The following is a 13,099-nucleotide window of genomic DNA, read 5'->3' as shown; positions in this document are numbered from 1 at the left end:
ACAGATATATCCATTCATCTTAGGAACTGTAGGAGACGTTGATTACAATGAGGTTAATTTTATTCCTGAGTGTTGTTTCCAATCATGCATATTTATAAATGTACATTTGTCTACATTTTTATTAGGCACCTGCTTTATGCTTAGCTTCATTGCCAAGTGCCACTAACTGAAAGTATGTACTGAGCTTTCAGCTGCATCTTGTTTTGATTTTATTATCAGTATTAGCTGTAATGCACCTATAGTTTTAACTCTCCACATACAGCGTAGTCATGTGAAAAAATAATTAAACCATGAAAACTGCTGTTTGAACAAGCAAGCATGATGATGATCCTTTAGCAAGTGGCAGTAGCCTGTATTCTTAATTCACAAAGGGAAACTGGAGGCACCAATAATCAAACTGTAAACAAAGTAAGATTGCTCACCATGTTAACACCTGTCTCCTTTAAACTTAGACAGCCATTTTAAAATGTTTGCTGTTTGTTGAAATGTCCCATTTCCTTTAAAAAAAAAAACAAGAATGGCCCACATTGCATGCCCGCTTATTTTTGCTTAATTTTATTTTTAAAGGTTCTCTTCTGGTGCCATAGGTGGCACCAGTTCAACTGAGTGATCTCTCTCACCGATGCATTGACATGTAGGGTCTGGTGTGCTGTCATTATGTGGAGATCTGAAGAGCTGAGGTGTCTTTGAGTCTGGCAAGGGATTTCAAAAGCTCTCTAAACTATTTGAAATAAATCACTCAGCAGTCTGGTACATCATCTACAAGTGGTGTAAATTACAAACCACTGGCAATTTCTCCTGGACCAGGAAATAGAGCCAAACCGTTTGATGTTGGCAACTGTGACAGCACGATTCTGGTTCTAAGCTAGGACGGTTATGCATAAGGATGGATTGGAATCAGAAGGCATCCCTTGGCACCTAACATTCGTCTGCACATTAAGGTAGAGTTATGTCTTAGCACATATTTATTGAGAAATTAGGGACACAGCGGGACAGTGAGACAACTCAGTCCTAATGTGCAGACATGTGAGCGTCTGTGCATGTGTTTTATTTTAGTTGTGGACTCTGGCTGCCTGACTGTCTTCTAGATAGCACATAGTGATTGGCTGGTAAACACACTTTACAGCCTATTTACATCTGCTTCTGATAGGCTGTCACTCCTAGCCATGCCTTTTTTGCCTAGGAAGGCAAATTGAAGTGGTTGAATTGTAAAACCAGGAGCAAGAGTCAGACTGGATCAGGAGTCACTACATGTCAGAGCGGGGTTGTGACATTTTTAAAAGTCAGATGTGTTTACTGCACAAGCTGCTGCCTTATCTGTGAGCCTGTAATAGAGTAATTTGGTTGGTGGAGGGAAGCAAAACATGCTGTAATCTGATAGCTGTCTTGTTGGCTCCATTCCACAGAAGCCCGTATCTGTGCATGTTTTCTAAGCATCCCAAACTTTTCTCCTGTTGTTCACAACCACATAGCAAGCTCTCTCTCTCTCTCTCTCTCTCTGGTATGTTACAAACACTTACACAGAGTCACAGGAGGTGAAGATGTTTTGTATGTTGGATGTATAGAGCTGTGGTAGTCCTGACTGTTTAATAATTCTGAGGAGCTGGCTGCAAAATTCCTTTAGTGCACTCTTGCACTGGGAACAGGAACAGCTTTCCTGTCATTCAGGATACACACTCACACAGTATTCCGGACATCATGCCAATGGGACTTCACTGTGGGAAACTTTGAGGGGGAGTGTTCAGAAAAGAAGCCTGAGCTTGTGGGACAGGACACACCATTACTGAACAGAAGTGGATGTTTGATGGTTTTCTCTTTTCTCCAATGGGAAATGGTTTCATTTAACTCTTCACACAAGCCATGAGGACATAAGTAGATGTGAATGCCTGCAAGTAGACTCTTGAACAAAGTTTGTGATAACCAGAGTTGGACTCCATGAGAAGTTTATCTGCAGTTAATCTGCACTGATACCACGTTAAGAGGAGGCTCAGAGTGGGAACTAAAGCAGCAGCATGGCTGGAGTTACTAGGAAGGGATCTGGGAGACCCTCATACTACTACAGATTCCTGGGCAAATCTCGACTGCAGCGTCAGCGAAGCCGGTCCCGCAGCCGCAACAGGCCGTCTGCCAGCAGGGGTAATAAATACTACTACGGTTAAAAAAAGTCAACTTGCAGCAGTTTTACTCTCATAAACACCACAGGACACAAGTACAAATCCAGTGTTGTTGTGGGTGTAAAACTCACTGAAGAGGTCAATGAGCTTTTTGACAGTGTCTTTTGATTTTTGATACTATTTCTCTAAGCTATAGAAACAGGATACTACAAAGGCAGTTCACAGTTTCACAATAATTCATATGAGAGTTACTCTTTTTGTACAGTGTATATTTAGAAGCGCATGGCAACCCTCCTTAGTGGCAGATGTGTGTTTTGCTCATGTTTCTATGTTTGTGAGAAGAGTAAGATGACAGTTTGGCGTCGCTCTTCACAAAGTGATGCTGCTCTCACATTGCACCTTCAACACTTGACAGCTCACACTTCATCGTTATAACCTGCAGTTGGTTCCATCCTGCTAAGGCACTTTGCCTGCTGCAAGTGTGTCTGTTCTCAGTTAGTGAGTTAGTTACAGCTTCTTTTCTCTGCTTGTTTTCCACCCAGTACTGATAGTACTTACTGTTTTTCAACTGCAAGGTTATAGTGATAATTCTGCCCCCCAAGGCTTTGCTAAAGTTACTTGGGAGAAAAAAGGTATTTCTGAAATCTTGAGCTTATTGATTTTTTTTTCTAAGGAGCTGCTATAATATGCCAACTAGGATATTAAGCGTTTCTGTTGCTCTACTCTGGGTATGATGCAAACTTTCAAAAGATAAAAACTCTTTAGGAGAACATCTCTCTCACTTTCTCTCACTATCACTGAAACTGAACTTTGGATAACTTTTATTGTGTCTGTGCATAGCTAGTTTTGTATGGTAAAAGACAGACAAACAATGACCTGGTCGTGAGAGGGAATGTGTAGATGCCTGTTTTGTATGTCTTCACTCTGGCTGATGAAAGAGACCCTTTGAAGTCTCCCCTTCTGTATCATTCAGTCCTCTAAAGAGCACACACATGCACACATGCATTGGAGTACAAAGACACACAAGCAAACCCATTCTGCCTTGATCTTTGTGGCTAAGTGCAAGCTCCTCTCACAAAAAAAAAAGTTTTACACACTGACTGCACAATACCACAGTAACACACAGACAAGAAGGGACAGGTTGTGCCCAGATGGAGGAGAATACTGTATATCTCGCAGATCTCAAGGGAAACCAGTGATTGTACCAATGCAGTAGATGGTAGTCTATTGTTTTTAATGTTTTCCAGGGCCTAGTTTCAGGTTGTGATTAGTTTTTATATTAATTTTGTATCAATATGAAGTAATTCGTTTTTTTCAGTTATTATCTTAGCCAAAAACAACCCCATTTGGTTTCTCCAGTTTCATCTACATTGTACCTTTTCTCTAGTTCATTGAAATGAAATCTGCATGGAGCAAAAGAACCTTCTCTCCAGAGAATACTTGGAGTGTGCCTGCAGCAAATTGATGAGATATTATTGAAATGTGTCTCATATGAGGAGCCCAGCAGCACAGCCTTAAAAAGGCTACTTTTGTTCACACCATGTCTATAGCCATGAACAGATCGGTGAGTTTATCTTGAGGAAGTTACTGTAGCCCCTCTTTGACAAAGACACTGTCACTGGCATGGATCAGATGGCACTTGCATGAGCTCATGTGTTATTGTTTTCTCAGCATGTGTGCGTATTGTTATCTGTAAGTGGAAAATCTTATATCAGTTCAGCTCTGTGTCTGTTTCCTCTTCTTTGCCAGGGTTGGCGACATTTACATACAAAATTACAGCTTATCTCAAAGAGAGGCAGGCAGAGAAAGAGAGAGCCGTATTGTCTGATTGGACTTGTCATACTGTGTGTTTTAAAACTCCTGATGCCTTGAAGAAGTTGGGTCTAAATTGTGTTGCTATTAGAAAACTGCCAATCATTTTCTCTTTTGTATCAGTGGCAGAGCTTTTTATAACTTTTAAATTATAAAGGGCTTGAATGGAAAAGTTTGTTCCTCTCTCATCAGAGGGACTTTTGGTAAAAACAAAGTTTAAAGAAAGCGATTGGTGATGTTCCTGTGACAGACCCTTCTTGACTGAGTGACTGAGTGTTGTTGCTTGCTGTCAGATCTTTCAGATTCATAGCAGATTAAGGACAAAGATCATATCAGACTTTTGCTCCTGTAGCTATAACTCTAAACCTGCTGTTTTTTTTTCTACCCTTCCACAATCCCTAAAGATTTTAAGCACTGCAGGACTCTAAAATTTGTCTTCAAGTAATACAATATAAAAAAAAAAATATGTTGGAAGAGTGGGCAAACAGCCCCTGTTGGGAAGTGTTGGTACAGCATATATAGTACAGAATGATCTCAGTGGGCTATGTGGGTATACATCAACAAATAAAATATGTCCATATAGGTCAAACTAGGACAGGTTCTGTTTTTTTTCTCCTCTAATTACACATCAACTGCTCTGTGGCTATTCTGGTGAGTGCACTAATCATAATCAATGCAGTAACAGAAGCAAAGTAACAAGTGCATGAAACTATAAAATATCACAACAGTGAAAAATTACTGCTAGCAGCCTGCAAGAAAGTCTTTGAACCCCCCAATAACAACTCAATAATGCATTACCACTGACAGTTATTGCTCATAATCATATTCTCAATGGTTCATTACTAAGGAGCACTTTTGATCTATGCTACTGCGTCATGCTTATTTTTTATCAGGCTGTTTATGTTGTCGACAGATTTTCGGCCGAGTGTGTCTGTGTTTGTGTGTCTGCTGATGGGAAGTGAGGACCGAATTCATGCTGATAGATGGGAAACATGGTTAGAACAGCACAGATGATCACAGTGACTCAATTTCCAGTTCCTATTCACATTTGCACCTAAACACAGGAAGTCTGTGTCTGTGATTTGTGTCCCCTTTAAATATTCACATGATGGTGGGTAGAAAACCAGAGTGTTTGAGCCAAGTGGTGTCTTTTACAAGCCTTAACTACATTGTCAAAGGAATCATTTTCATGTTTTATCCAAAGCAGATTATCACTTTGATCTGTTTTTGCAGCATCCTTTCTCAGATTAAGGTCGTGTTTTAGTAAAACAAAGGCTTCATTAATCAAAACCTAGCAAAGTCTTTGATGGTTTTTTTTTCACCATACATAGTGCCAGGCCAAGGGGCTGGAGAGTAGATTAGATAACACAGCAGAAATGAACATGGAATAACAGTGTTTCCCTATTAATTTTGCCTGTATTATTTTCTTTGAGAAGAAAAAATGAGAAGGCACAGGCAGTTAATATAAGCCACCAGAACTCTCGTCATCATCTCAGTGTTTAGCCCAGGTTTACTTTTTGATCTTAGTCACATTACAGAAGTCTGTGTCCTTGTCTACCCACTTTTCCTACAGCCAAGTGAATCTTGGAGATAGGCCAGATGACGCAGTGCTTCTCATCACCCAATAACAAGGAGACAGGTGCAGACTAATACCCTCTAATCCATAGATATCAACTCAGATTGCAAGCAACAGCCAGGAAAGTTTTGGGAGAAATAGCTGTAGAACTGTGGAATATTATCTCTGCCTAAAGCAGTCTGTTGACATACAGCTGACTAGACAGTCATTTCCACAGGAACATTTCTGTAAGGGCATGCACGCAATTAACAATTCAAAGTCAGAAAATAATGCTGCTGCTAATGATACTGTTTGTCGTGGAACATGTGGTTCCCTTCTTTGTGGAAGTTGATCCACAGCATCATTACTTTCAAAATAACGACCACTGAGCTCCACACAAGGGTGTTTGCTTCACATCTGTATTTGTGTTGGTGGTTGTTATTGAAGTTAGTAAGATCTCAGTCCATTTGCAGGAATGTTGCTGCTATGTCGATCTCTGCACAAACACAAACTTCCTCCTTTTGCGCCCCACTTCTTCTCGTGCTCCTCCTCTGCCTTCCCATAACAAACTGCAGACAAAGGCATGCATGTGCCAAACCAAACATGAAGCAGAACCCTTTTCTGTGGATATCACTCAAACATGGTCGAATATAGAATTCTTGTGTAGAAAAGAAAACTGCCTTATTAGTTTGCCTGATGCCTCTTTACGCTTTTATTGGGTAACTACAAGCCTAATAGATCCATTCCATATTCCACATTTTAGGCTGAATTTTATTATCCATCCTTACAGCTGTGATCTTTGTATTCAACTCGTGCTGAAAGTAAAGTGCCTGTTGCCTGTGTCAGCACTAGTGGTTTTTGTAGGCTCAAATAATTCTCTTTTATTCCCCGGTGTCTACAGTGTCGCGCCAAAGAGATGGAGCAGCACCTCTTTATCACCCCATCATCTCAGCACTGTGTAAATACTGCATCTCGGAGGTCAAAAGTCCAGTGCTGTCCTCACAGCTCAGTGTTAACACATTATAGTCTCTATGTACACACATGAGGAAACAGCCTCCCTCCTTTCATTCTTTCTCTCTCTCTCTCTCACCCACCACACACATTTTAAACTAACCTATAAAGCTTGACAAGTCCAAGCTGTACCTGTGGTACAGTACATGGTTGGGTGTGCCTCAGCTGTGACCTCCATTGCATGGATCATTGTTTAGCTGGGAGTCAGATATTTCATAAAGAAATGTATGCTTTTTTGGAAAAAAACAATATTTCTTCAGATTGCTTTTTGATTGATATTCATTCACAGTTTACATTTCAAAGGCAGACAGATGTTCATGTAGCACTTTCAGTCAAGCCAGACAACTTCTAGTGGTCTTGTGTTAGAAGAGAAAAACAGAAACCTGATGTATTTGTGAAGGGAGCAGAATGAGAGGCAGGGTGGACCTAGAAAGAAGATAGTCATCCAGGTAGAGAGAACGCGGTAAACACAGCCTGACAGCCTGTGATTTCTTTTTTCTTCTGCAGGGCCCAAAGAGGATATATATGTAGAGGTGTGTGTGAGTGTGTGTGTTTGAATTCTCTGCTTCCCCCCCCTGTCATAACAGAAGAAGTCTGCATTCTGTGCAGAGGCTATTTTTCAGGCCTGAGGGTATAAACTTTTTGAAATGCCAACACATGCTGCTGTTGATAACAGCATCCTGCACTCAGCCTTTCAGCGCATTAGTACAATGAGAACAGGCTGGATTTTTTTCTACCTTGTTCAAGTACAGAATTTAAGTAACTTTGACAGATATTTTAATATTACGGTAATAATTGATACATTTTCGCCCCTCTGCAGTCCCTTCAGCTCACAGAACTCGGCTATGCTGCAGCACGTATAGCCTTGGAATACATAGTGAAGTCAGTAACAAGCCCAAAACCCAGAATGGCATAATTTGATGACACACATTTTACTAGAAGCATTACTGGGCAGATAGTGAGTGATCTTTCAACCTTTCTATCATTTGGAGGTAGATTAAAAACCCTGTACAACAGCGTCTTACTTACAACAACCTCTATGAATATCATCTTTCATCACGGAGTCATCTAGCGTAACCATCTCCTTGAGTGATAATAAAAACATCACTCCAGGCAAAAGAACAATGTGTGTTTAAACTCAGCCACTGTGATTAGCACAAGCACAACATTTTGGCAGAGCCACACCAAAAATAAGTCGTTAAGCAATATTGTCTATTATTATCAGCAGGGCTGTGTGAGAATGTTTGTGACACCTGCCTGCCTGGTCCACACTTCCTTATTCATCTAGTTTGTCTTGCCTTATATAAGGACTACAGTTCATTTTCACAGTTTAGAAAAAGCTTTGAATCCTTCCACCACCAACACCACAACCACCATTTTGCATAGCCACAAGCTGGAATATCCTGTGCTGGTCAGGTCTGAGGGGAAGGAAACCTTAGCTGGCACTGATCACTGGTGGGAAATGCTAAGGAAACATGCAGTCTGACCTACTGAATAGTAATGGAGGGAAGGAAACACTGCAGTGGGAAGGAAGGAAGACAGCCTATGGAGACACCATATGAATTTCTAAATGACTTGTTTCATCAGTATCTTAAAGGCATAGTTCACATTAAGGCCAGTGTTAAGCTGGTTTACTATAGCAGACTGAAATGAACAGATGTGTGCCCTCAGCAAGAAGGTGAACATTTTCCAAAAGTCAATTTAAAGCATCTTCTTGTTTATTTATCACAAAGAGACGGCTTCACTCCCAGGCCATGCTTCCTCTATCTCTTTTGGCCAGACCAAGACACACAATCGACACACTCCAACGTTACACACAGGTAGCTATCATTCAGTCTGTGCTGCTTTAAGCCCCCAAGGGCTCTCACTTGTACTTACAGAGTTCCATTAGCCAACTGTGAGTAGGCCTGGAGGAGGGTTGAGGGATGGCTGGAAGAATGTGATGGAAGATGGAGAGGTTGTTGTAGGGAAGAGACAATGATGGATGAGAAACCAATTTGATGTAGGAAATGGAAATAATATATATATATATATATAAATATATATAAATATATATATATTTATATATACATATTGAATTCGGAAGAAGGTCAAAATAGTGCAGCATATGCTCTGTAGGTCTTGAGACTCGATAGTTTAAAATCACCATTTGACACAAGAAGTCCAACAGCTGTTGGACTTCTTGACCCTTTCCCTGACCTCACAGATATATTCCTTCTCTTGGATGCTTCCAAAAAGCTTCTGAACCAAAATAACTAACACCAACAACTGTTACCCTTCTGAACAGGAAGTGTTAACCAGCCACCGCATGCTGTACAAAGCAGCTCTTTCATGATTTACATCAGGATTATGGTTGGAAATTTGTTTTTTAATTGAACTTTTATTGAGTCTCTGTTTGCTGTCAGCTAAAGGGTAAAAGTCAGACACAGGAGCTATTGCAGCTGACGATTACCATGGATTTTAGCAGATACATGGCACGCAGATGTCGAAAACATGTGGAAGCATGGATGGCAATTTCACAGAGCAATTAGTCCTCGACTTAATGATGTGTGTTTGCGTGTGCCTTCTGTATGTGTGTGAGCTTTCCTTTGAGCTCTTGAAGGAGCCAGCTGTGCACAAGTGGGGAAATTTCCGTCACAAAATTATGAAGTCTAGAGGGGTATATGTATTGAAGCTGAGCACAGAAATTCACATTCACAGACTTAATTCAGTCAGTGGTGATGATTACCTTCATCAAGTCTATTTTCTTCTTCGATTTACTGATTTCGAAGGATTAAATAAACTTGTTGTCATGGCAGCAGACATTTCAATGCTGTTATACTCGGTTCTTACATTGAGGAAGTGAGACATGCAAGTAAATGTTGTTAACAATAGATTGAAAAGGTTTTTATGTACCCACATCCCAGCAGCAATTATTTCTTGTCATCAATTATCGTATTTCCTTTTGTATTTATCTCTCATTTTGGACTTGAGACTTGGCACTTGAACGACGGCTGACACCCCCTGAGGCTTGTGTCCATCTGTGTTGTCTTTCTAACTGCTCATTTATAAGCTTTACATCCTCTAAGTTTCACTGAGGGATGGATCACTGCATAGACGAGAGGGGCTCTCAATTATAGACATTTCATTTTGCAGCAGAGGACGTCTTCTCTGTGTCAGAGCATGTTATATTTTGCTGCCGTTTGTTGTTGCAGACTGTGTTTATGTTTATGTTTGAGCTGAGAATTGTGTGGGTTGGGATGCGAGCCTGTGAGCGCAGCGGGAAGAGCTATTCGTTCTTCAATTACAGTGTATGCTAATACAGTCAAACAGCCTGTTAAACAGCAGACAGCTAATTTAGCAAGGCTCAACTTGACAAGCTAATAAAAATGACAGGACTGACAAACAAAACGTGGTCCAAGTGTGTGTGGATACTCTAAATTCAAATACCATATTATCATACACAGACTGTTTTTCATCCTGTTTTATAATGGCAGTATGTTTAAACCAGTGTGTGTGTGTGTGTGTGTGTGCATAAGCATAACTTATTCCATTATTTCCATAATTAAACATGAAAGTTAACTGCAAAACGGCCTCAAGAGATGGCTGTCAAGGCATAGCTGTGGTGTGACCTGATGTTGCCTGATGCAGATGATCCTTGTATTGGATCACAGTCTGCAACAGGGAGTTTTAAATAAACTGGGTAATGTTCCTGGTGTATATGTTATAAACTACTAGAGTCTGTGTGTGAGAGAAAGAGAGGAAGAGAAGAATTTGCTTCATAACAGTTTCGTTCCTATTAGAGTCACAGACTACCACACTCATTTAGTACTAATTTCATTAGTTTCTAATGTTCCAGACAGTTATAAGGCTCATTTAAGTGATCTTACATGGCCCGAGTGACATGACCTCATGTGTTTCATCAAGGCCTCTTAATGTGCCTAATTATATCACCGTATCTGGCCCAGTTATACATATTTCCAGCTTTAAGCTTGTTTTTATTTGCTAAGCTTCCTTTTATTTTTCTGCCATGTTTGCATACATGCTGAATGTCTGCTCTGTAGCTACAGTATGAGCTAGCAGTTTGCAGTGATGGCTGTCTGAAATCTGTAAGGACTTGCACGCTCGACACCACTCACATTCCACTTGGACATGTCCAGATTTGCTGCTCCTGCACACATACACAGATTTCTTTTGCACTTCTTTCATGCTGATATGAAATGCTGTTCCAATAAGAAAAACACACAGAAGGTAGGCAGATTGGCACGCAGAGGATAAAAAGATAACACAAGATAACGAATAACCTGAACACTGTATAGGCAAAGCATGTAAAAAGCAAGAATGGAAGTAAATGGAAGTTTCACCTATGTCAGAACGTGGTCTTTTTGGAGAAAATGTCTTGAGTTTTAAAATTGAATCCAGGTCTCTCTAGTCTGAACCCATTTGCTGCAGTCAACATCTGTATTTCTATCATGCTGCCGGTGTCAAAGGTCTGCCTTTGGTTTAGAGTTGTAGCTCAGTTTGATGCTCCATCATGGCTGTTTGTGGTTTATAGGTTTCTCCCTGATGTTTTTGTGCGAGTTTCTGTTTTGCCTTTGGATTCTTCCAACAGTGTTAAAAATGGTGGGTCAAGAGAATAGGGAATTTTTAAAAAGCATTGGCAACCAAACACACAAGATCTGCTGTGTAGTACTAAAATTCAAGATGCATCGCTTGGGTGTAAACATGCCAAGAGTTAGGCAAGAAGATAAATATGCTAAATATTAAGGCAGCGCCAGAAGGCAGGAGAAAAACAGAGAGTATCTCTGTCTAAAACTTAGAATACACCCTCCAGCACCCATGCTATTCACTCATTATAAATGGATTTAGGTTTTGCATATATTTATGACAATTTAAAGATCATTTTGACAACATAAATGTTTTAATGTTTGCAGAGTCTCCTCCGGAGAGGACAGGGCGCCGACGCAGTATGCCAGGGTCCTCGGACAAGACCACGCCCACCATGGAGCCTACATCCACCGCTGCCACTCCTTTCAGAGTCACCGTGAGTACTGTGAGTTTGTTTTTATGTATCAGCTTTTCTTTTTCTCTGCCTTAGCACTGCAGGCTGTTTCTAATAGATCAATGGTTTTAGGAAGCTGGTCTGCTGTCCAGATGGACTTATGCCAGTCTGAAACTCATTTACTTCAAATGTTGGAATGATGTCTTTGATGTTTTGGCATCTACACATTTACACATCTTGGGCTTATATTCAGAACACTATCCTCTGTTGCCCTTTTTCATCCTGTGAAAGATGTCATTGAATGCCTCTCAAGCTTTAAGATATAATAAACACATCATAAAATCATTAAACTCATATTCACACACATACACAGAGCCCTCCATTGTCTGTCATCTTGCTGTAATTTTGCCATCCTTTCTGCATGTTTAATTCAATAGATAAACAGTCAGTCAATGAAGCAAAAGATTCCGCTATGAGTCATCAATTTAAAGATAATTAGCAATTAGCAGTGCATATTTCCATTAATAAATAATGAGTGGGGAGATGATGACCCAGAGGTGAACTGTAAATACTCGAAGACAGGCCAGCAGGGCCACAAGCACACAGCAATTCAGTCTCTAGGAAACAACAAAATATAACAGCTTACAGAGTACACTAACAGGAGAAGATGAGGGCTACATGATATAAAGGTATGTACATACCTTTATATCTTTATTTTCTTGTTTATCACACCATCGTGAAAATGTTGTTTCCAGTCTCTGGGACTCCTCCTGTGTTTTGTCAAAGCCTGCACACAAAAAAAACAAATAGGCTACACAAATTAGTGTTGGACCACCCAGTGAGTGTAAATTAATTAAATGAAACAGTATAAAATGACATCAGCTTGCTGACCTACAGATTCCAGGACTCTTAAGTGTTTATACAAAAAGTGGGAATTGCATTTCCAGACACTATTAAGAGCTACGTGCTGTGTGTGGATGTGTGTCTTTTTTGATAGATTTTTTTTTTTATTGTGTCCATTGTTTTTACTGAAAATTATGGATTGGTATATAAATAGATATAGGGAGGAATACAAAGAAAAAGTACAAAAGAACTGAACACTTGTGGGAGACAGGAAGGGTCAGATGGAGCAGCTAAATATTGATTAAGCGTCTCTCAAGCAGCTTCTGTGGAGGAGGGTTTGAGGAGCACTGCAGTAAAGAAGACTTCCCTTGCAGTTGTAGTGACTTTTTGCTCAACAAAAGCAACCATCCCCACAGGATACATCCACTTTCTCTCACACTGCTCCCTTCTGGCCACATATGGGATTACAGCAAATGTTCAACATGACTAGGCAGTAGATAGATGAAGATAGATAATGTCAGTGACAACATAGAATGTAATGTCAGTGACAACATAGAATGTATTGTCAGAGTGGAAATTTGCCTGGGACATCACAGTGTAATTGATAGATGGATGGATGGGCATGCATTTGTTTTCTTCTCCTGCATCTCCTACTTTTAGCTGTAATAAACCACCCCACACTTTTCTTCCTCTACTGAAAAGAGTTGTGGTGACATCTAAAGTACCCCTCCTAGGCCTTGAGCTAAATCTGTCAAAATGTTTTTCTCTCATGTTCTTTGCAGA

General features: G+C 40.2%; 1 protein-coding gene across 9 annotated transcripts in view; it reads left to right on the top strand.

Moving 5' to 3' along the window:
* The window catches only part of dab2ipb (DAB2 interacting protein b), an 87,130-nt gene that overhangs the window by 20,241 nt on the left and 53,790 nt on the right, over positions 1 to 13,099 (top strand). For 5 of the 9 annotated variants that reach the window (XM_028418633.1, XM_028418631.1, XM_028418626.1 and 2 more), the window contains exons 1-2: positions 1,512 to 2,136; positions 11,406 to 11,524. In XM_028418633.1, the coding sequence (XP_028274434.1) occupies positions 2,013 to 2,136; positions 11,406 to 11,524 (243 nt within the window). In that variant the 5' untranslated portion in view covers positions 1,512 to 2,012. Of the gene's footprint in view, positions 1 to 1,511; positions 2,137 to 11,405; positions 11,525 to 13,099 lie in introns of those variants that run through there. The other 4 variants (XM_028418630.1, XM_028418632.1, XM_028418627.1 and 1 more) reach the window with 3 other exon arrangements.

This window comes from Parambassis ranga, chromosome 12 (assembly GCF_900634625.1).
Source record: "Parambassis ranga chromosome 12, fParRan2.1, whole genome shotgun sequence".
Classification (NCBI taxonomy): domain Eukaryota; kingdom Metazoa; phylum Chordata; class Actinopteri; family Ambassidae; genus Parambassis; species Parambassis ranga.
Note: the sequence above shows the minus strand (reverse complement) of the source record. Positions and strands in the feature narration are given on the sequence as shown.